Source organism: Phalangium opilio, unplaced genomic scaffold, assembly GCF_054372755.1.
Source record: "Phalangium opilio isolate 3A_F unplaced genomic scaffold, DU_Popi_V2 ptg000232l_1, whole genome shotgun sequence".
In the NCBI taxonomy this organism is placed as follows: Eukaryota; Metazoa; Arthropoda; class Arachnida; order Opiliones; family Phalangiidae; genus Phalangium; species Phalangium opilio.
In genome coordinates this window covers 1842940-1867528 of record NW_028324223.1, presented here as the reverse complement: position 1 = coordinate 1867528, position 24589 = coordinate 1842940, and the positions used below count along the sequence as shown (strand labels likewise).

Here is a 24589-nt window from a genome sequence, read left to right as displayed (position 1 = left end):
AGCCCTAAATTACAAGGGGGAAAAAGCCCTAAATTACAAGGGGAAAAAAGCCTTAAATTACAAGAGGGAAAAAGCCCTAAATTACAAGGGCAAAAAGCCCTAAATTACAAGGAGGAAAAAGCCCTAAATTACAAGAGGGAAAAAGCCCTAAATTACAAGGGCAAAAAGCCCTAAATTACAAGGAGGAAAAAAGCCCTAAATTACAAGGAGGAAAAAAGCCCTAAATTACAAGGAGGAAAAAGCCCTAAATTACAAGGGAAAAAAAGCCCTAAATTACAAGGAGGAAAAAGCCCTAAATTACAAGGAGGAAAAAGCCCTAAATTACAAGGAGGAAAAAGCCCTAAATTACAAGGGAAAAAAGCCCAAAATTACAAGAGAAAAATCATTAAATGACAGAAGGATTAAACTACAACTCTATTAAAAGTATCGTTCTTTCTTAGCCCGCATCTCGGTGGTATAAGGTATGGATATAAATTGTAAAAAGGTAAGAAGCCCCAAAAGAAAGTTATATATATCGGTTATTTTATTCACGTCTCTCGGTTTTTGGGTTTTCTTGCTTTTCTTAGTTTGTCGGCACACACACACTCTCACGCATGCAATTGCGATGGCGATTGCCACCGTTGCACCCGCACTGCTATTGTGTATCTTAGGGAGCCAGGTCCTTCAATAAAGTTGATCCTCAAAATAAGGCATGCCCTCTCCACCCCCCCCCCCTCCCCCGGCGTCGCCCTCAGAGACTTCCTTATACCTATTTTAAAAAACCTCCATCCAGCCAGCCTTACAACAAGGAGGCAACCCCCCTCTTATTCTTTAGATTTTGGAGCGTCGAGCGAGCCTAACCTTTTTGGCGATGGCTCTCAGAGTACGCAGTTCCGTAGCCTTAAGGCTAAAACCCGACGACGAGCCTTACCGAGGCCTTAATTCCAAAATATCCTAACCGACAAAAGTAAGTAACTCGAAGTAAATATTATAAAACTATTTCAAACTCTATTAATTCAAAAGGCGAGGATTTTTTCAAAACGTTATAGACTTCGGAATGAAGTTACTACCTTTTCGCTTTGAGTTTGGGTTGTCTAGTATTATAGCTCGGGTGGTACACAGACACACACTATATCCGTATCCTAAAAATCCCCCTTGTCAAATTCTCTCGTCAGCCTGCTTGCTGGAAAGGGCGGGAAAAGTTGGCGGGAATGGAAGGAGAGAGAGAGAAGTGTAGAAGGTTTTAAATTATCTATGGATCGAGAAAGAGGGAGAGGGAGAGAAACGCTTCGTTGCCATGGCAACCCTTTTCCTTCTCCACTTACGAATCTTCCTTCCCTTTTGGCGCGCGCGAGATGTAGGCATAAAGCGCGCGCTAAAAGCTCCCGGCGACTCTTCTGGTTGGTGGTATAGGACTATAGAGGACACGAGCTTCTCTCGCGCGCGCGAGCCACCCCCCCCCCTCTCCTCTCACTCTATGTTTTTCTTTTCTTCTCCCGATGAATCCTCGTGAAAATTGGCGGGAAAAAAGGAAGCGGGCTGAGATCTCGCGCAGAATAATCGCGCGCAATTTGTAATACTCCTCATCCCCCCTTCCCCACCCCCACCCGGGCAGGCAAGTCCCCCTTGATCTCTCCTTTCCTATTGAAAAGATATATTTCACGTGATCTTATTGACTTCGTTCTGTACATCCCGCGACCTATACCAGACTACGGGGTCAAATACGTTCGGATAAATATAACAACACGTGCCCAGGTACCTATATACCAAAATTTAAATTTAAGTTAGATTTTTGAAAAGGCACGCTCTCACGTTTAACCTAACTTGACCTCCGAAACCATACTATACGTTTAAAAATAAACTTTTTAAAAAGGGGGTTTTCGGAATTCATGTTGAAACGATAATAGTACTGTTCGATAATCCCCCCCCTTTCGCACGCGGTGTCCCCTCCCGTGGTTGTCAGCCATTTTCGGAGTGGAATATTCTTTTCAAATTATATCTGGCAAACCTGCTCCTGTGATTTCGGCCTATTCGGATTCGGTGGTCGTGGTTGAAAATGGCGGCCTCTTTACCCTATGCTGCAGTTAATTTAAGTGAAAATGATGTTCCTGGTGCAGTTTTTGTCCATGAAGATATTGGTAGGCACAGTGTAATTCAGTTGAAAAGGTGGCTCCAATGTAGGGGATTGCCAGTAAAAGGGAAGAAAGAAGAACTAATAGAAAGGTTAGTAAATAAGTGTAGTAAAAACATAAGCCTTGGCTCTTCTGCCAAGCAGTTTTTCGTGGAAAACGTGTGATATATTTTGATGTATTTTCTTAGGTGTAACAAATTTATTAAACTTGGTAATTCGTCAATTAATAATGTTGTTGATAATGGGGAACTGCTAGGACATAGTGTCAAAGCTGCTCGATCAAAAATTTTGTCAAATATTGAATGTAACAGACCACCTCAGTTTCCTGTAACTGGTATGTGCCACATTATTTTTTAGTTAAATAAAGTCATCTAAAATAATGGGTACATTTATATTTAACGATAGGTTGGAAAATGTTTCCCTCGGTATCAATACCACAAAACTTTTCATATCATCATATTCATGAACACCTTGTTACTAGCGCTGTTAACATCACACTCAATGGTGGCGAAACTTTACGGGACAGCGATGATGAACCTGACATCCATACATCAAAGCCCTTAAAAAAAGGACGTGTATATTTTACGTCTGGGAATGTAAAAAATCTAAAAGATAGGAATGTTAGCAATCACGAGAAGTTTTATTGTTTGAAAGCTGATGTCATGTCATCGTACCATATGGAAACTACTTATAGTGTGTTAGTCATGCTATCTATGCAAGGAAAAGTTGTAGATGCCAGTTGCCATTGCAAAGCATCAGCTATGGCGCGTTGCAACCACGTTGCTGCAGTGCTTTTTGCCTTGGAAGACTATGTCACGCTTTTTGGGAATGAACCCGTAAGCTGCACAAGCAAAATGTGCGGATGGAATCAAGGACGCAAATCCAAAAGATCACCAACCGAAATATCATTAGCTAATTATAATAAGAAGGCGACAAATGGGAGGAAAGACTATGAGCCACGTCCGGAAGAGTACATCACAAGTGAAATTAACAATGATAGAGTCAACAGGTTGTTAGTGAACATGCAACGCACAACTGTTATTGAAAATCTAAAATTTCCTTGCATGTGGGAACAAATTTTAGACATTCACTATGATGACTATGAACTAGATGCAGCTCATCTTTCTGTTCTAATTGCACAAGTAAATATATTTATGCAAAATATTGTAAAAGCTCAAAATTGCCCGTACATGGTTCCAGCTACAATGTCACAAGGGGAATCCGAAACTTGGAAAAGCGTCCGTTGTGTGCTAGTCACTGCTTCAAGGTGTAGGGATGTGTATACTCACATGCTAAAAACCGGAAACAATATGAAGCCTTTTTTTAATCTAATTAAAAGCATTCTCTGGGAAAAAAGTTTTTTTCAAACTAGGGCCATGGCGTATGGAACAAAACACGAGCCCATTGCTTTAAAATGTTATGAAAAGGAAAAATTGGTTGTAGTACAAAACACTGGTCTGTGGGTAAACCCAAAATATCCTGGGCTTGCAGCTTCACCTGATGGCCTTGTTACTGACTCTTCAGCTTTACCACCCGATGGTTTAGTTGAAATTAAATGCCCTAAAGTCCTTGAAGCTCTTAAACCTGAAGAGATAGAAAATCTGAAACCAACCCAAAGAAACAGTTTCTGCTGCAAGTTGAAGGATGGCCACCTAACTTTGAAACAAAACCACAAATATTTTTATCAAATACAAATGCAAATGGCCATAACCGAAAGAAAATGGTGTGATTTTGTTGTATGGACACCCAAAGGTCTTTCATCTCAACGAATTCAATTTGACCAAGAAATGTGGGAAAGATTTAACCCAAAATTAATTGAGTTTCACCAAGGCTTCCTTGTTCCTGAATATTTTGAACAACGGATACCTAGAAAGCTCATGCCCTTTGATCTGAGGAAATATGTAGTGGGTGGTAAACTAGTCTGCTAAGTACTTAATGATACTGTGATAAATGTTACTGTTGGATACAAAATTAATTTCCTATTTTAAATAAAAGTTCCTAAAAATAAAATTGTTTTAAAATTTGGTTTTAATGCCAAGAAGTCAGTATTTAACAATTGGTGTTTGAAAATTCACAAGACACCCAATAACAAAAATTATTTCATTAAAAATTCCTTGTGAAGCTAATGGTATTTTTTTCTTCAAAATTCTCCATCGTTTCACCCGACCGATTGCGTGTTCGACAAAAATTCTTAGTTTTGCAATTTCTTTTGTTTGGATTTCCTCTTGCGGAGTGAGGTTATCTCTACCATGCAAGAATGGTGGTATGTTTAGAGTTGCTTTCTTCTCTAAAAGGTAATCTGCAATAGTGAAACCTCGGTCTGCCATCACACAGTCAAGGGGGTCCAGCAAATCCTTCAATCCAGATTTTAAGAATATCTCGCGGTCCGTGATTGCGCCCTCAAAAGCTTTAGAAATGAAAGTTATTGCTCCAGTGGGTGAGCAACCGTATAAAACCTTGTAAGTTGTATTGCTCTTGTAGTGTGAATACATGTTGCCTTGTTGAGCAAAATTGCTCGGTGCTTCGGTGAAAAATTCAGTACAATCAATTATTACTCGAACATTTTTGTGGTAACGGAAACAAGATGGTAAATTTGCTTGAATGACTGAGCGCGGTGGAAACATTCGAGGTTTCAAAAGTTGAAATTCTTTGTATAGAAAAACCACCCATGTTGTAACAAAACTGTTAACCGTACTTCTACTAAGGTCAAACCGATACGCAATATCTTGCTCAAGGAAACCGCATCGCAATCGAAGTAGAGTAATAATTAGTTGTTGAATTAGGCTAAACCTTGACGACCTTCCAAATTTATGTGGAGTTTTCTCATTTTCTTTCTGTCCTTTCCAGTATTTTAATTTTGATACAGCAGGACCAAGAAATTCAAAAATTGTCAAAATTTGCGAGAAATACAATCCAGTATAAAACAGGCACATTTTAGAATCAGTCCTAATTTTGGACTCAAACGCCATTATCTGGGCAGTTTTACTCGTTTTTCCACAAACACAGCTGGCAAGCTTACTATTCAAGGCTTCAATTCGCAGTTTCAATGCCTTATTTTCTTCTACGAAATCTAACGTCGTCTGTGTTTGCTTATTTGCTCTTGCTGGAATGCAGTCAACTTTGACGCTTTTAGTTTTAATTTCATTGGTTTGAGTGCTACAAACCTTAAACCCTTTCTTTCTATTAATCCTTATTTTTAGAAAATCACTGCCTTCTTTTCTGGATAGCGATGAAGCTGAATGGTGAGGGGTTAATGAACTAACTGGAGAAATGCTGCGGCCAGGGGTTTTAGTAAAATTAGCACTAAGTTGGTTAGCCTTTGGAGTTGAAGTGGCAAGAAACGTCTCGTTTGATTGCCAAGTTGAATTATTAATAATTTTGGCAGAAGGTGTTGAACAAGGTACAGTTGTTGAAACAACCTCTTCAAAAGTAGAGCAGCTTAGTTGACCATCAGATGTCGATTGCTGATAATAAATTTTAAACTCAAGTTAATTCAAAACTACATAGGCACTATTTCAATGAAGAAAAATTCACTATTGGTTTCAACGAGCGAGGGGCTAATCACACTCATATTCCCTGTACATTGATTTAGTACAGTCAAATATTCTGCAATGCACACCTATTACGCTTAGAGTGACTGGCCCCATGGTTGAAATACCTTTAGTGAAAAAATAGTCCATAAATTCTCTTACCAAATTCGGTGAGAGACAAATTTTTTTTTTAGGTAGAGGTGTGTTTTCGCTATCATCAAAATTAAATTGATTATCAGAGGTGTTCATGTCAATCAATTTCCTCTTTTGGCCGCAACTAACACTTTCATCGTTATTTGAGTCCTTTCAAATTAAGACCTCATTAATAACCAAATATTTTGTAATTAACTTATGCTTGAACCACTTACTAGTTGTAATTTTTCAAAGTATGGAACCGGGTATGGATTTTCTTTTGTAGGGCCATCTTGGTTAACGAAATGCAGTGAGCAAACATACCGATTTTTTGTTACACTATCTAACGAGTCCAGCCTACCACAGCACCTAAGCCACTTAATTGATGTTAAACACACGTCACATTGTAACTCATCATGTGTAGGATCGCCCTGTCTAAACTTCAAACACGGTTTATAAAAAGGGAAGAAAGTGATTGAAGAAATCTTTAAACAATAATTATGATCATGATCATCTTTCAACGCCTCATTAAGGTCTGCTTTACGACTGAAAGATCTGCAGTTCGTGTAAAAACAGTTTTTGGAAGTTTTACTGGACGTTTTAGAAGGTCTACCTCTCTTAGGAATGCTATTAATACTCATTATTATTAATCACTTATCTTAAATCACTTATCTTAATCTAAAAAGCAAATTTTATTAACGAAGCTAAATCACCGTTAACAGTTTTAGCAGACGACGTTTTCCTTGATAAAAATAACCACAGACTATAGCTGACACATTGCTCGACTATATGGTCTTTGTGTAGATGCTCTAATGGCAGGCTTGGCAGCCCTGCTACTCCGAAAATGGCGAACGCCATCTCCTCGAAAAATAGCTCGTGCTAAGAGGGGGATGAATTGACCGTTTTTTTGAATTATCGAGCAGTACTATACGGCTTATCAGAGATTCATAAATGCTTGGTTGAGTGAGTGAGTGGGGGGGGGGTGAATACGCTATAGAGAGAGCCCCTTCTTAGTGGGCATGCTCCAAGCCTAGAGGGGATCAAATCATTCAATAGCGTCTTGCCGAGCTGGAGTTTAGATTTCCGAAGGTGGTCCAAAGCTGATATTGGTTATACACGAGGCAATAGAAAGACGCCAAGCATATATCGAAACTTCTGACAAGTTCGCGGAGAAGTTAACTCGAGTGATTTAATCAATAAAGGGGATTCCAACCCTCTCTTGTCTACAATTAGATATAAACATTCTCTACAGTAATTTACTTTAATTAAGAATGAATCCTAATGATTTTGGTTAAAAATTTATTAATACGAAAATCATTTTTTTTTTTCATTTGATACTTTCCTTTGGGGGTATTTTGCTTCATTTTAATGATAGGTTATTTTCCTTGGGGATTTGAACCCCCCCCCCTTCCCCGTAAAGCCCGAAGCCCCTAAAATGGAGGATGGATGGAAAAGGTCGGGAGAATTATTTTTAATCCCCTCTTTTTTGGGTACAAAATTTGGGAAAAGGATTTTTGATTAAAACTCGACCCCAAAAGCTACTTTTCATTTAAATAATCTGGGAATTCCTCCTCAACTAAACTTAATCCTCTTAATTTTTCTTCCTTCTTCTTCTTTTGCTCCTCGGCAAATTCGCAAATATGTATGGGGGGGGTGGGTATTTACGGATTACAGAGTGTATGAAAGTATAGATACAACCCAAGGTTTTAATACTTTACTAAAAATAAAATCCATTATTTGAAAAGTTCGTTGTCATAGAAACGAGAGGATGAAATAATTTCTTTATTATTTCGCGAGAAGTTAGAGATCTCGTGCAAAATATAAAGGAGAAGTTAGAGAGCTCGTGCAAAATATAAAGGAGAAATTAGAGAGCTCGTGTAAAATATAAAGGAGAAATTAGAGAGCTCGTGCAAAATATAACAGTGAAATAAAAACAGAGCTCGTGCAAAATATAAAGGGGAAGTTAGAGAGCTCGTGCAAAATATAAAAATTAAATTAGAGAGCTCGTGCAAAATATAAAAATTAAATTAGAGAGCTCGTGCAAAATATAAAAATTAAATTAGAGAGCTCGTGCAAAATATAAAAATTAAATTAGAGAGCTCGTGCAAAATATAAAAATTAAATTAGAGAGCTCGTGCAAAATATAAAGGAGAAATAATACAGTGCAAAATATAACAGTGAAATAAAAAAAGAGCTCGTGCAAAATATAAAGGAGAAGTTAGAGAGCTCGTGCAAAATATACAGAAGAAATTAGAGAGCTCGTGTAAAATATAAAGGAGAAGTTAGAGAGCTCGTGTAAAATATACCGGCTATGTCAGGGATCTCGTGCAAAATAATATATCAATAAAATTCATCCGTGGACGCAGTTACTATGACGACGACGATGGCGTTATCTCATGGTGGTGAGCAAACACAAACACGTGTTTGTTTCAAAATCTATTTGAAGAGCGTGGATCTGAGCGCGGGTTTTTCTTGGAATAAGGGAAAATATAGTGAAGGGAATATCTATCCATCTATAATGTGTAGGTGATGTTTTCCTTATATATAGATCTATCTCTAAAATATCTTAACCGTCCAGGCTGGTGTTACGCGGGCGGGAGGGAGAGACGCAATTTTTGTTTACAGGGTAAACATTGGAGCTTATACTTTAGCTCGGGACTCCGCGATGCTTCTTCGGTCAACAAGAAATTTTGTTTGCTGACCAAAAACCTTGGAAATATCCAACCTGTCTCTCCCCCTCGCTCGCTCTAGAGAAACTACAAGATTAGTTTGGAGACCAGACTAGCTAGCTAGATCTTTCTTTCGGCGCCTATAACTTAGCTGTTTGATATCAAGGCATTGGCGTCGAAGAACTAACTAATCCATGGTCCAATATTATTTGATAAAGTCCTATTCATACTGGTTATAAATATGTATATTGTTCGAGGTCATAAAATTCATAATAATTTTATTAAAATTAAATTATTGTAAATTTCAAATCAATCATAAATTCCATCAGCGAGAAATTTTGAAATAAATTTGGTCAAGGTCATGTAACAACTTCGATCCCCCAAAAAACTGGATTGACTGGATTTTTTTATACATACATATATTTAGGAAATATAATTTTTAATTGCTATTTTAGAAATTCACGGTTACAACCGAGCGAGAGAAAGAGAGAGTCTTCATTTTCAATTAACTTCGTCCCTCGAAGACTTTCTTTCGAATTTAATTAACGATTTCAAATGAATTATGAATTAAGAGCCCATCAAAACTGTCCATTATATTTTTATATGACTTGATTTAGACGGATGACTCTATTGTGATGCTGCTGCTATATACGTACTCTTTTAATTCAATGAATTATTTAAGATCATTCTTTTATCTTTATATTTTTAATTATTAAGTTAGATAACCTGGGAGCTAAGCTCAGTGAGTCTGGGATTTTTTAAAAATAAATATAATAAAAAATAATGGCGCGAGATTTGCCTATCGAACCTCCGCACGTGCAGAATCAAAATTGGCGCGAGATTTCTCTATCGAATCTCCGCACGTGCAAGATCAAAATTGGCGCGAGATTTCTCTATCGAATCTATTTGTAGCGGGCAATCGCGTATTGAGCAGCGCGAGGGGGTTATTTGCCTTAGAACTACAAAATAATTGAGTCCAACCGCACGTTGAGGATATAAAAAAAAACATAAGTTTATTTACATGAATTTAGTCAAAGAAAAACCTTTTAACCTCTCTCAACCATCTCTTGGTTAGAACTGTCTTTTCCCTCTCCCTCAACCCCGGCTTAACGCCTCTCGCGGACAAAAGGGGTTTTGGGATGATAGGCAAAAAAACTTTCCATCACGTGGTCAGCGCGCAAAGCGCGGGACCCGTGGGTTTTTTGGGGCATCTCTCTTGAGATGACTAAGAGGTATTTTTCAGTAGGAAAAATACCTTTTCGATACTTTTATATTGCTTGGGGAGGGGAGCCAAATACGGGTGTTACAATACCCCCCCACCAAGCTTGGTTATACAGAGGATAAGCAAGGTGTAATAACTTAAAAACTATACATTAGCCAAGCCGATTAAAAGTAGATTAACAAGGCGTTATCATAAACCGACAAAACAAAACGAAAACAAATGATTAAAACGACGACACACTATTGGGCGATTTGAGAAATTTTAACAATAGTGAGCACTAATAAAACACTTCGCGACAAAAATTTAAACAAACAAAACAAAACAAAAAACATTACGACCGAGCAAGGCGAGAAATTTCAATTCGGGTATCTTTTGATTGGGTTTGTAACGCGACGTGGCCTACCCGTACCAACGGGTGCGTGGGAAGGGGTTTTATCTCTAGTGGTTTTAGTTTGAATATTAGCCTTAGTTTTACTAGTAGATTTAGTTTTACAGGTAGTGTTAGCTGGGGAATTTAGGGTGTCATCGGTAGAAACGTCCGTAAGGTTCGAATCAGGAGGGACTGTTTGCAAGAGGTCGGACGTTCTGGCGTCATAGCGTTTTAGGTTTGTTACGTGATGGGTTCCTAATTTAACTACTTTGCTACCTCTCCTATCAATCAGAGAGTAATTAACGTCGGACGATTGTCCCTCAATTTCGTATGGGCCGTCAAAGCGTGGACACAGCTTTTTAGCAATTCTATCGTCTTTGTTAGACAAGGGGTGAGTTTTTAGGAGTACAAGGTCACCAATGTCATATGAAACGGGCACGTGTTTGGCATCGTATAAAGCCTTTTGTTTATCGTGGGCTGTAGCTCGAGCGGCCAGGACAACGTCACCGATCATTCCGGAGCGACTAACAAGCTCCTCGACGTAATGAGCTAAGCTTTCTGGTTCAGCTGACCCATCCTTTTCTAACACTCTTTGCAAGGGAAGTTTCATATCCCTCCCAGTTAACATAAAATAAGGGCTTAGGCCCGTTGTGGTGTTCATGGCGGAACGCATCGCCATGGCGAGAAGGGGTAAATTTTCATCCCACTTCTGATGTTGGTCTTCGACGTAGGTTGCAAGCATAGGCTTAATAGTTCTATTTTCTCTCTCCGTCGGATTGGATTGGGGGTGATAGGTTGTGGTATTGCTAATCTTAACGCCCCAATCGGTACAAACTGTCTTAAAATATTTCGAATTAAACTGACTTCCATTGTCAACGATTAGTCTACGTGGAACCCCATAGCGTGTGAACACCTCGTCTGTCATTTTGCGAGCTATTGAGACAGAGGTCCCAACGCGGAGAGGAAACAGTTCCACGTATTTCGAAAAATTGTCTATGAAGACTAAAAGAAACGTATTTCGCTTAGAGCTTTTTGGAAGGGGACCCATCAGGTCCGCTGCTATTACTTCCCAGGGCTCCGTGGGTATGATTGTACCTAACAAGCCAGCCGGCTGTTGGTTAGGCGCTTTATATTTTTGGCATTTATCGCAGGAAGCCACGTATTTTATGCAATCCGCGGCCATATTGTCCCAGTAAACCGTCTGTCGCAATCGCCATAGTGTTTTCTCCATTCCGAAGTGTCCTGACGTAGGATGGTCGTGGAGTTCAAACAAAACATTGGGACGGAGAGCGACTGGAATTACTGGGCGCCAAGCTATAGGGTTAGACAAACGTCCCGCGTGTTGACAAGAGCGGCTTTCCGCAAGAAAATAAAGGACACCATCCTCTGAGACGCTATAATGGGGCGCTTTACGCATAATGCGGCGCGTTAGCTTTGATCTTGGCGGAAGGTTACCTGTCAACAAATACACTTTTAAAGGACCTAATTGTGGGTCAACGTCTTGGGCAGAAGCCAAGAGTTTAAGGTCGCGGAGTAGAGCTGGCGTAATGGGCGGAGTTGTGGCACAAATTACTGGATTATCCGATACTCGGAAATCATTTGTGTCTGTAAAACTGCAGATATCTTCGAATCTCTCTGATTCGGTGTAAGCGTGATCTGGGGTATCTATAGGGTTGCGCGACAACGCGTCAGCCACTAAGTTTTCTTTCCCTTTTCGGTGTACTACTTTAAAGTTGAACTCCTGGAGTTCGACCGCCCACCTTGTTAGTTTAGAAGAGGAGTTTTTCATTCGGGCTAACCATTGCAATGCGCTGTTATCAGTTACTAACGTAAAAGGAACACAGTCGACGTAATGGCGGTACTTATTAATACTCCATACGACTGCTAATAATTCTCGTTCCGTCGCATGGTAACGAGTTTCAGTGTCCTTTAATTTTTTACTTCCGAATGAAATAACTCTTTCTTTACCGCGGGGGTCAATTTGGTACAGCACGGCGCCTAGGCCTATCAAGCTAGCGTCCGTTCTTAGGAAAAAGGGGAGACCATAATCAGGAAAGGTGAGAATGGGGGGTTGGATGAGGGCGTCTTTAAGGGACTCAAAACTCTTTTCGCATTCATCTGTCCATTCGATTTTGGTAGTTTTGGCGCCCTTTGTGAGATTTGTCAAGGGGAGGGCCAACTCCGCGAAATGGTCGATGAACTCTCGGTACCAACCACACATTCCCAAAAAGGATCTAACCTCCTTCAGATTAGTAGGTCTCGGGTATTTCCTGATAGCCAAGGTCTTTGAGTTCTCAGTTTCTATCCCCTCTTCACTAACCATGAAGCCCAGATACTTAATCTTTTTTAGTAGAAAATTGCATTTTTCTCTCTTACAAGTTAATCCAACCTGGCGCATGCGCTCTAACACCTGCTCTAGTACTTCCAAATGTTTCTCTATCGTTTGGGTTTTTGTCAGAAAGTCATCGAAATAAATTTCGGCACGCTCAGTCAAAAAGTCTTTGAAAACAAATTCCATAAGCCTTTGGAAAGTCGCAGGTGCGTTAATCAATCCAAAGGGCATGACATTAAATTCGAATAACCCTTTGTGGGTTACAAAAGCTGTGTATTGTTTGCTTTCTTCGCTGAGTTCTACCTGCCAAAACCCGTCTTTGAGATCGAGGACAGAGAAATATTTGTTTCCTAGCAATCTGTCTAATTGAGCCCTAATTAATGGAATAGGATAGACATCGGGAATAGTTACGCTATTTAACTTTCTAAAATCTCCGCAGAAGCGAAAGCTAGGAGGCGGTGCTTCGGTAGTTGGATCCTTGGGAGGAACACTTTTCTTTTTAATTAGTAGGATTGGGGATGAGAAGGGTGAACTACTTTTCCTAATAATTCCATCTTTGAGCATTTGCTCCAGCTGTTTCTCTACTACCTCGCGTTTGGGAGGAGAGAGGGGGTAAGGACGTGATTTAAATGGAGTAGGATCAGTTAACTTTATCACGTGTTGAACTACGTTAGTTCGTCCTGCTTTGCCGGAAAATACGTCAGGAAAGCGATCGACGAGTTTTTCTATCTGATCTAAGCCCTGGTTTTCCTCTGGGGTCCTAACAATGGGTTCCTCCTCGGACGTGGCTTCTACTCTATCAGGTTCAAAGTCCTTACTTATTTCAATCTCAGCGGGAGAATGATCAGTGGCGCCACAAAAATTTGAACCAAAGCTTGTTACATATGATACCAGTGGGTAATCTTGTCCCTCATCCCGGAAAGTGTAGGTAAGCGTATGTGGCTTCGCGTGGAGGCCAGAATGAACGCTAAAATCCCACCCAATAATAATATCTGCTTCGGGGTTACGGGTGACGAAAAATTTCCACTTCCAAGCGCGGTCACTAATTTTGACAATGAAAGTCGCGCGCCCTTCCAGTTCAACTGGGGTGTTGTTAACGGCCTCTAACGGGGGTCCTAAAAAGGGTTCTAATTCTTCGTTAGGGGTTTTAAGACTGTCATACAATCTTTTCGACATCATTGTGACGTCTGCTCCATTGTCTATTAGAGCTGTGCCTTCCCATCCGCGAATAGTAATGGGGACACGAGGCCTAGCATGGGTCGTCGCGGTACAGCAGCTGAGCCGCGGAACTAGGGCTTTATCTTTACTTCCCATTTCATCTACTAAAGTACTTCTATTTTCGCGAGATCATCCCAGGGGTCAGTTTCGGGGACTACGGAACTCTTAATTTTGATATCGTTAGGGGAAACTTCGCTCGCAATTCGCGCGTTACCAATGGGTTCAATAAACAAGGTGGCCGAAGCGTGAGGTCCGGACCTAGAATTTTCTGGGTTCGCCTGATTCTCTCCCTTTTTGCCTTTGGCATTCTCTCGCCTCTTTCTACGGCAATATTTTTCCGTATGGTTGTCTCTGCCGCAGTAACTGCAATTACGGGGAGGACGCTCACTATTGGAGGCTTGTTTCGAGGGTTCGCCATCAGATGACGGGTGTCGTGATTTGGCGCTTTGCTCTTCCCTAGGTTTATTATCAAAATTACTCGTTTTCCCTTTGTAATGATTATTGGTGCCCCTGAAATTTTGGGAATCATAGGCGTCGCATTGCGCCTGCATGTGTTGCGCTTCTTGAGCGGCTTCTTGTACGTCCGTGAGGGATGGTTCGTCCGCTAGTCTCATAGATCGAACTAAATGGGGATTTAGGCCATTTAAGACCCTTCTAGCTATTTCGTGTGACGTCATGAGGGGATCGAGTTGTTTGCATAGCTGTTCTATTTCTAGAACAAAGTCTAAGACTTTCTCCTGGGGTTTTTGCTTTCGGTTATTAATCGAGGCTTCTATTTGCCTCTTATAGTCTCTTCCCAGAAAAGCTTGAAAAAATTTTACCCTAAATTCTTTATAATCTAAAACTCGATCCCTTTCACGGTCCCACCAAAGACCAGTATTCCCTTCGAGCATCAAAGGGACGTACTCTAAAATTTTCCTATTATCTAGGCGCTTCATACGCATGAAACGTTCGACCTCGTCGATAAACCGCATGGGGTTTTTGCTAGGAGCGTCCCCAAATTTGGGCAATGCCACCTGTATGTCGCGGCCAGCGTAAGCGGGTAATCCGGCATAGGGGGGTTCGAAATTTGGGGGGTGGCCTTGCTCTGCCATTTCTACATGCAAATTTTCGCGAGACGCGTTACTTCTAGATCTAGCGGTAGTGACGGGAATACCAGTGTAGGGGTCATAGATCTCCGTCGAATCAGAGCTAGATCTAGGGGTGTTTCCAGGTTGGGGATTAGCGAGTCCCTTGGCTAAGAATTGTTGCATTAATGCCTGACTTTGTTTCTGACTCTCCATCAGTAATTTAAGAGTAGCATTTATGCCTTTAATTTGCTTTTTAACTAACAAAGGGGCCATTTCTTCGCCGTCACTACTACTGGAATTTTCATCTGCCATTGTTAACAGGTATTAAAAAATAAAGGGCTGAGCCTTTCTTTACGCGACAGTTAAATATAAAGACAGAACTTAAACAAAATATAATCGTCTTCGAAAATGATATAGCATCAAATACAAATAAAACTGTCCTCAGTGAGTTTTAAAATTTTACACCGACAAAATTAAATTAGTGGTAATTGTAAATTTTCTTACTGGTACGTTATCAGTTCTTTTTGGGGATTAGATGCTTCCTTCTTTCCGGCGTGGATTTAGCTTCGTTGCTGGTTGGCGCTCGTAGTTTCCAAGAGGCGTTCGATGTGGTCCTCCGGTCCTTACGGGTGGCGGAGAAATCGTGTACGGCTTATGGTCTTGAAAAAAAAATCGAGCGGAATCCTTTGTCTTCAGCAGCGGCGGTCCACGAGGGTTAGGTTTTTTTTTCGGCGGGAAAGGGTCCAGTTGGCTCCCGTTGTTCCTTTGTTGATTATTTTCGTTTTCTTAGTTCCTCCAAGAGTTTTTAGTCTTTTTGGTCAGCGTAGTATTTCTTGGGTGCAGCATTCGTTTGGTAGAGTTTGTCCGTAAATCGATTTTACTTTTAATGACTAACTTAAACGTTTAATGAAAGCTGCCCGGCGCCTCCACCATATTTGTAGCGGGCAATCGCGTATTGAGCAGCGCGAGGGGGTTATTTGCCTTAGAACTACAAAATAATTGAGTCCAACCGCACGTTGAGGATATAAAAAAAAAACATAAGTTTATTTACATGAATTTAGTCAAAGAAAAACCTTTTAACCTCTCTCAACCATCTCTTGGTTAGAACTGTCTTTTCCCTCTCCCTCAACCCCGGCTTAACGCCTCTCGCGGACAAAAGGGGTTTTGGGATGATAGGCAAAAAAACTTTCCATCACGTGGTCAGCGCGCAAAGCGCGGGACCCGTGGGTTTTTTGGGGCATCTCTCTTGAGATGACTAAGAGGTATTTTTCAGTAGGAAAAATACCTTTTCGATACTTTTATATTGCTTGGGGAGGGGAGCCAAATACGGGTGTTACAATCTCCGCACGTGCAAGATCAAAATAATGGCGCGAGATTTCTCTATCGAATTTATGCACGTGCAGAATAAAAATTGGCGCGAGATTTTAATCCAATCTGAATTATTTTGCACGTGAAGGACAATAAATAATAAAAATTAGCGCGAGATATTTTAAAATAATTTCCCATAAATCACACCCGTATTTGTTTGAAGGCTAACCACGTGTCAATTAATTCTCAAACTCTCAAAATTTGAATTCAATAACATTATAATATTCAAAAAATACTTTTCAACAACACTGCCTACGTATTATTAAATATTCAAATAAAAAATTATTATTAAGAAAACATGAAATGATCTATTAGCTGAGCTGGCGAAAAATTCCCAATCAAAAAGAGGCAGGCAGGCGGCTATGATAAACTTCCTAGTTGCTATCTGACAATGGGGGCAAATTTTCTCTTTATTTAAGTATAATAACGTGTAATATTTAGTTTATTTCGTTTCTTTGGGGAATCGTGACGGAGCAGTCCGTGACCCAATTTTAAATTATTTTTCTTTCTCTCCAAGCAAATTGATAGAACACGAGAACTTTACACCTTTTCGTTAAATTATGGCTTTAACAGACCCATTTTGCGCAAGACAGACATCTAAGATACGATGCTGCCAGGAAAACCAGTATCTCTAACACTCCAGCAGTCCAGTGACGGATAGATACGGTACCCGGCCTTATTTCCCCATACGGTTCAAGGCGGTGGAAGGCCGCGAACTGCCATTAATATATATATACACAAGCACGGGGGTTACTACTTTAATCAGATGGGTCCGGTTTTTCAACTTTTACCAAAAATGTTTTAGTTCTTTTTTGTTTCTTTTGAATTTAAATAAAATTCACGGAAATTCGGTTTTATTAAAAGAGGGCGGAAACTTTCTCGACTTTTCTATAAGGGAAATTTATTTTGAAATATTAATTATCGTTTTTAATATTAAATATTATTGTTATTTATTGACGAGAGTTTTTAGACGCCTTTTCTAATTAAATACGACAAGATTAGCGTGAATTTTTTTTAAATTTATTTAATTTAGAAATAGTACGCGTTTAAACTTTAACGGCACGTGAATTTTTTTTTTAATTTATTTTAATTTAGAAATTAGCACGCGCTTAACGGCACGTGAATTTCTTTTTTTTTAATTTCTTTTAATTTAGAAATTAGCACGCGCTTAACGGCACGTGAATTTCTTTTTTTTTAATTTCTTTTAATTTAGAAATTAGCACGCGCTTAACGGCACGTGAATTTCTTTTTCTTTTTAATTTCTTTTAATTTAGAAATTAGCACGCGCTTAACGGCACGTGAATTTCTTTTTCTTTTTAATTTCTTTTAATTTAGAAATTAGCACGTGCTTAACGGCACGTGAGCTTTTTATTATTTAACCTAAAGATTAGCACGCGTTTAACTGCACGTGAATTTTTTTTTTTTTTAATTTATTTGGTCTAACGGCACGTGAATTAAAAACTATTTCTTTATAAACCCCAACAGGCAATTAAAATTAATAATAAATCATTACATATCCTATTCAGTCTAATTAAAACAAACATTAATTATCCGTCGTGGTTATTCGAATCTAGGTTGATTAGTTTTAGGTTCTCAGGCGCTTTTCAAAATTAATACGTTTATAATAAATAATATTAATAATTTAATATTGGAATAAGTCGAGTTTTAAAAAAGAGCACGAAGATAAGATTTCGCGTCTAACCCTTTGCCTTTCTTGAAAAATATTAAGTGACTAGTTATAGTCGGTTAATCGACATTAATTTGGCAACACTTTATAGATAATATCGTGAGAGGAAAACAAGTTTAAAGCAAGGAACGTGTCAAGTATTTAAACCCTAAATACGTTTTATCGAATCTAACACGAAAATTAAGTATACTTTTAATTCTTTTAAAACTGAAAAACTAGGTCGGAATACGCTATCAAAGGGATAATAAATTTATTCGCAAACATTAGAAATTTAATCTAGATATCTTTATAAGAGAAAGAATTTTGAAATAATTTGAGCGTGTCACTTTCGCTTTGATTTAAAAACTGAATACCCCCTAATTTTGACCGGTGTGGTCTGATATGGTATTTTTAAAAGCGCATGGATATAATTTGGCAGCCTGTTATTTATTACCAGGGGGTCACTCGTATCATTGTCAAAAATTTTATTAAACCCCAAAATTTATTTCGTAAATAGATTCTTAAAATTGATAATTTTTCTAATAATGGATTAAGTTGAATTTTTTATAAACTTTGGTGCATAGGTAACATCCACGGGACCAATATTTTAATATCTAATTCAGGTAATATTCAAATATTGTAAAGCGGTACTGTTACTTGAAATTAATAAATAACAAAATCTATAATTTTTAATTTTAAAATTTTTTTTTTAACTTAAAAATCTGGAAAGTTGGAATTTGGGATAGGGGTATTTAAAATGGGTTTGGTTTGATACTTGGGTGATTTTTGGCGGCTTTTTTGACAGTTTGGGGTTAAACGAGTCTTTGGGGGCTTCACGGGGTGTCCCGGCCCGGGGTTAAAAGAGAAAGGTGTCAGAAATATTATGATATATCGGAAAAGATTTTATCTTTTTATTTTTATTTTTATTCAGGAAAAACTAAATTGGAAAGCACTTTCGTTGGCTTCCCAAATTGTTCAACGGGAATCTCACCTCGTTCTATTTAACACCTTAATAAGCATTGTCAATCATTCCTTCCTTGGCCTGGAAAAACACGCACCGCCAGATATTTATAAGAAGAAACACTTTATAGCTTCGGTGTGTATGAAAAGATTAATTTTCAATGCATTATTATAACAAAGTATCATCTGACTAGCTTAATATAAAAGGCGTGGGTTCTCTATTAAAAAATAACACAGAATAATAATAATAAATTTCCTTTAGAATTTCAAAAATCTTGACAGACAATCATATATTCTTTTCTTTTTTAAAAAATTATAAAAGCCAGTTTTAAAAAATTTCAAAAGCGCGTGCGAGATTTTAAAGTTATTTCGAAATATCTCGCGCTCATTTTTGCCAAATAAAAAAAAACACGTGCAAAGATTTAAAAAAAACACGTGCAAAGATTTAAAAAAAAAAACACGTGCAAAGATTTAAAAAAAAACACGTGCAAAGATTTAAAAAAAAACACGTGCAAAGATTTAAAAAAAAAAACACGTGCAAAGATTTAAAAATAAATTTGATTAAATCTGCGCGTGATTATTAATTCACGAGCAATTCCTAAAGGGGCGTTTTCCTAGCGACGGGTTTTTTCCGCCGCGTGCGACGGAACACGCCGACGGGACTACGCTCCCCACTGAAGCAACGGGAAAATATGAAAGTGTTTTCCTAGAAAGAGTAAGACGTAACACGTCCGCTTCCTCCGCCGGCGCATTAAGCCGACGTCGTTCAAAAGGAGTCAAGCACGTTGCGCGCTGAGCGATTTTTCAAGTTTTTAGGACTTGGTTGTAATATTAATTGTTTAATTAATGCCATCTGACCGCTTCTCAGCCTCAGAGGACGAACAACTCATAGAGTTTGTGTCCGAGCATCCATGTTTATGGAATATGGCTGACAACGAGTGGAAAAACATCTTAAAAAAAAGACTTGATTTGGAATGAAATCGGAAGGAAATTAAATAAGACTAGTAAGTAATATTTTATTAAAAACTAGTTAATATTACGCATATATAGGTAATATATAATGAGTTTAAATGCATTTCCATTGTTAAATATATCGAATTTTATAGATAAATAGACTATATTAAATTATTAATATGGTTAAATATATTAATATGATTAAATAGAATATATTAATATGGTTAAATAGAATATGTTAATATAGTTAAATAGAGTATATGAATATAATTAAATTATGTTAACGGTTAAAAGTAGGCGCGTTGAAGTAATCAGTGAATCGTTTTCTCACTGTGAAACCCTCAGCTTTGGCATAGCCACCCACTCCAACTAAAGGTATCATGTTGTCCCGAGGCAATTCGTAATTTTCGCATTGGTCCCCATTACGTTGATGTTGTAATTGGTATTCATCTCTGAGAAAGTTGTGCAAGCAGCAGCACACTACAATTACCAAATCCACGGTCGCAGGTTTGACATTTATAGGTGTGAAAAAAATTCTGAACGTCGAACTCATGATACCAAAAGCATTTTCAGAAACTCTTCGTGCTTTGCACAGTTGGTAATTAAACTTCCTTTTTTGAGCGTCTTCCAAAGCTTGCTGTTTGCAGTATGGTTTCATAATATGTTCGTCTAATCTGAAGGCCTCGTCACATAGTATGACATATGGCAACAATATATCTGAGTGTGGCAATATTTGGGGTGGTGGGAAAATAGATTCATTTTTAACCAATCGACCAATTGCTGATTTGTTGAAGATTCCGGCATCCCCCTCTTTGCCATAAGAACCAATGTCAACGATGACAAACTTGTAGTTGGCATCCACCATTGCAAGAAGAACTATTGAAAAGTACCCCTTGTAGTTATAATAAAGAGATCCGGTTTGGTCTGGTGCCACAATCCGAACATGTTTTCCATCCATTGCGGCAACAGCATTAGGAAAACTCCATCGCGTCCAGAATTCCTCTGCTTTTTTTTGCCAGTCAATCTGTTCAGGGGCAGGTAAAAATCTAGGAAGTAAAGCTTCTTTGAGTGCATTGAGAACTTGGGGAACAATCACACTTATTGCCGGCACAGATATGCGATGTGAAAATTGTAATGAATGATAAGATTCCCCAGTAGCAAGATACCTGTAAAAATAAATCATTGAGAGCAAATTAAAATTTTACAAAAGATAATACTATAAACTAAACAAATGTGTTCACCAATTGTACAAAAGTATATATATGGTTTCAGGTGCACAGTGCAAAGGACGATGGAAAAGCATCCGTGATCATTTCAAGAAACAAAGGAAGCAGGAAAAAAATGCTACAACTGGATCTGCAGCTACCAAGAAAAGGGCTGTGTACTGGGATAGACTTCGATTTTTGGATACTGTGGAGGATGAAAGAAACACGTTTTCCAATGGAAACACGCAAAATAATGGAGAGCCGCAATTGGATGGTGGTATTAACATTGATGATAACATCATCGCTGATGAGAACGTTAACGCTGATAGGCAAGTCAACGCTGATCGGCACGTCAACGCTGATCGGCACGTCAACGCTGATGAGAACGTCAACGCTGATGAGAACGTCAACGCCGATGAGATCGTCGACACTGAAGATGATTCAATTTCTGCTTCTTCGAGAAATACCCCACATGTAGAACCTCACAGTTTTTCAAGACCCCATCCAAGTTTCAAGAAGCCCGCGTCTAAAAGGACAAAATACCAAGGAGACCACGTTTTGCAGAATCTATTAAAATCAAGAACTGAGGACCGACAGCATTTAACCAAATATCTGGACAAATTAGTCCAGCCTGAAAGTGAAGATGAAACTGATCTCTTCTTCAAGAGCATGGCTGCCACAGTCAAGAAATTCAATCCTGACCTTGTCAATGAAGCCAAAAGAAAAATATTTAATATAGTAATGGATTTAGAAGGTTTCAACCGTAGACCTCAAATGTTTCATGAAAGTAGTTCAACGTTTGAAAATGACAGCATGACATCGTCACTCTCTTCATGTGCGAGTGCGTGCAATTATGAATGTCCTCCTGATGCTGCAAACGGAGACAATGCTATCAACGAGGCCTTTGCATTCGTCCTCGGGAACAAAGACGCTTAAAATTTTTGCAATATTTGTTGTATTTTTATATGGAATTTTTATTTCCATTCTAGTTCAATAACACTTATTCTACCTCTACACAGTTCATTTTTATTTCAACGCTACTAAATAATAAATAATTTTATTCATAGCTTTCAGACTAGGAGAATTCACACCATTTACAAATCCTCCTAGTCTGAAAGCTATGCATTTCTTCACATAATTAGGTACCTACCTTAAGGTTAAAGCTAGTTTTTCTGCTGGTGTGATGGGTGTTGCAACTCGATTACATATATTTGTTTCCAGTTTATCTTCAATAAGATGTAGCAGAAAGGCAAACTGGTCTGGGTTAAATCTAAAATATTCTTTAAATTTCACACTGTCAGAGAGCAAATGGTTGTTAATCAAAATAGTGTAAGCTCCTTCTTCTCGTCGACGTAAAAACATTTTTCTTGTTGCCCTGCGTTTCCTTTTAATGACTCTATTTACTATATAGTCTTCCTCCTCTTCAGCATCATCCAGATATTTTTTGATTAGAATATAAGGCAGTATTTGTTTGCCTTTATGCACCATGTTTTTGTTGTAAATCAACCGCTGGTCGCTGTTCCGCTACGAAAGACGCGTCGTGCTATACTATTCCTTGGAAAACATTTCGCGCCGCGTGATATATCGCGCCGCGCTCAGCGGAATGCGCGAGCGTGTTCCGTCGCACGCGGCGGAAAAAACCCGTCGCTAGGAAAACGCCCCTTAAATAAATAAATAGATAAAAATGTAAGCACGAGCATTTTTTGGCCTACATAAAAAACTAAACATTATGAAATATTAAATATACTTAACAAGGGTATAATAAATAATGTATTTACGAAATAAGGTTTTTAGATCCACGTTTATCTGAATTAAATTCGACCAACAAAAAGCCCGCCGATTATATAATTTCTTTGGCTTTATTATAAATTTGAACCTTTAAATCTGTTAGTACATTATTGAAGCTTCGAAAATTCTTTGAATTTCTTAACAATGGATGGAGATCTTAAAGAAGGTAGGTTTTTCACTTCCTTTCCCCCCCCCCGGGGGGGGGCGCCACCCAGCTCCTATATTATGTCGGGGATAATATTCATTTAGAAATGCGTGAAAAATCTCACCCCGAAAAATAGTGGCCCGTTCTATATTTCCCCAACACACAGTCACGATGTTAAAGAATTTCATAGAAAAAAATTTTAGGAGTTTAGTCTCCCCTGATTATTAGATATTTCCCCTGAGAAATATTAAAATTGTTCTTTGTGCGTTTGTTCAACAACGATTTCTCCAATATATGCGGGAAAGTGTTGCCAGACATTTAACCACTATCTCTCTACAACAGACTGAAATCTTCATTTAAAAATTAAAAGGTACATTTTTATTACCTCATAAAATTGGTAAAAGTAATTAAACCTGATGGATAAAGATATAGTTGTCTTATCCAACCCGATCTTAACATCCCCCCCCCGGTTTGAATTCCGTCCCTCCCATTGGCTATTACGAAGTTCTTCATAACACAAGTCACGCTTATTAGAGAGCTCCATTGTTCCAAACTGGCCTAGGCATATTTCCTATACCATCTCCCCGTTACACCTGTCCTTAAACACGAGGAACAAAACGGGTTCGCTATACTTAAATAATACAGTCAAGCAACAACTGTCGTACAATGCACGAGAATTTTCACGCGCTCATCTTTTTTTTTTTTTTTTTTTTTAACTTATTAAGTTTGACACGATAGGCGCGAGACGAAGTGACTGTACCACTTGTCTAAATTATATTCAAACGCTTAGATTGAACGCTAGGTTTATACTCAGTGACAAGTGATATTGGGAACAGATGTTAAACCCCTATACCGAAGCCTAACATCGCCTGACTACGATTTATAATAATGAGGAAATGCTACGGGGCTTTATTTTTAGTGACAGGTTAGACGGGGAAACATCTGTGAAGCAATTATCAGCGCGCGAAATCGTTTAATCAAATTATAAGAATCATTTTTGGCCTGAAGTACATTTTTTTATTATTACGGGTAGACAGACATTTTGTTTTTAATACCTTAAGGGGTTTTCTATAAATTGTCTTCTTAACAACGTGTAAAACTCTAATAAAACTTTTATTATAATTTGTTTTGATACGATTTTTGATAAAAGAATTGAAAAAAAGTAGGGCATGGATTGAAATTGCATTTGATTTTCATTTGAAATGACGCAACATTATTAAACTTAATTCGTTTTGACAGCTTTAGAGTATAATTAAGTTTGAATGTTCGGATTTAATTTTGACATAATAATCTATTCAAATTAAGACAGTGTTGTTATATTTAATTTTGATGGTAGTCCATTTAAATTAAGTCATATTAAAATTTTAAATTCAAGGGGGGCAAACCGAAACCAAACGAATACAAAATAAATAATTTCATCCTATAGTGTTTGAGCGTCTTGGAAGGAAGAACTAAAACTAAAGAAAAGGAATTCTACGCGGTAATTCTTTGCAACAAAAATAAACTTTCAAAGTAAACTTAGAGAAAAAACACAAAACTTATTTCCGGGGGTCCCAAAATTTAATTGAATTTGGTTGTTGGCCCTTCAAACAAAGTCTGCAGAATACAGATATCCACAACAAACAAACAAACACACAGACAGACATTGGGGCCAGTTAAAACTTTTCATTTAAATAAAATTTTCCCATTACAGAGTTTAATATTAAATTCGACCTTTGAATGACCTTTAAGGCACGCTTTAAACGCCTTTAAAGAAAATATTTCTTTTATAAAAGAAAAAAAATCTCTCCTTAAACGCTATTTAAATAGGGCTATGATATGGCAATTAGAGGTCCGTTATTTTACGCTAT

General features: G+C 38.3%; 3 protein-coding genes across 10 annotated transcripts in view; 1 reads left to right on the top strand and 2 right to left on the bottom strand.

Annotated features, from left to right (window-relative positions):
* Window positions 1–24589, bottom strand: part of LOC149612744 (uncharacterized) — a 337733-nt gene that overhangs the window by 68513 nt on the left and 244631 nt on the right. The window lies entirely within an intron of this gene.
* LOC149612748 (uncharacterized) lies at window positions 2036–4120 on the top strand. Of its 4 annotated transcripts, XM_089858367.1 has the most exons (5): window positions 2036–2202; window positions 2299–2444; window positions 2516–3119; window positions 3194–3252; window positions 3311–3356. In XM_089858367.1, exons 1-4 carry the CDS (start codon window positions 2036–2038, stop codon window positions 3204–3206), a joined length of 930 nt encoding a protein of 309 aa, XP_089714493.1. In that variant the 3' UTR covers window positions 3207–3252; window positions 3311–3356. The 4 variants fall into 4 exon arrangements, with proteins under 4 accessions (XP_089714493.1, XP_089714491.1, XP_089714492.1 ...); XM_089858365.1 differs by having other exon boundaries at window positions 2516–3252; window positions 3311–3510; XM_089858366.1 differs by lacking the exon at window positions 3311–3356 and having other exon boundaries at window positions 3194–3274.
* On the bottom strand, window positions 4116–6703 carry LOC149612747 (uncharacterized). 2 transcript variants are annotated; one of them, XM_089858363.1, is made up of 4 exons: window positions 6009–6703; window positions 5803–5943; window positions 5275–5574; window positions 5030–5213 (listed from the first exon to the last, which is right to left on the bottom strand). In XM_089858363.1, exons 1-4 carry the CDS (start codon window positions 6411–6413, stop codon window positions 5181–5183), a joined length of 879 nt encoding a protein of 292 aa, XP_089714489.1. In that variant the 5' UTR covers window positions 6414–6703; the 3' UTR covers window positions 5030–5180. The 2 variants fall into 2 exon arrangements, with proteins under 2 accessions (XP_089714488.1, XP_089714489.1); XM_089858362.1 differs by having other exon boundaries at window positions 4116–5574.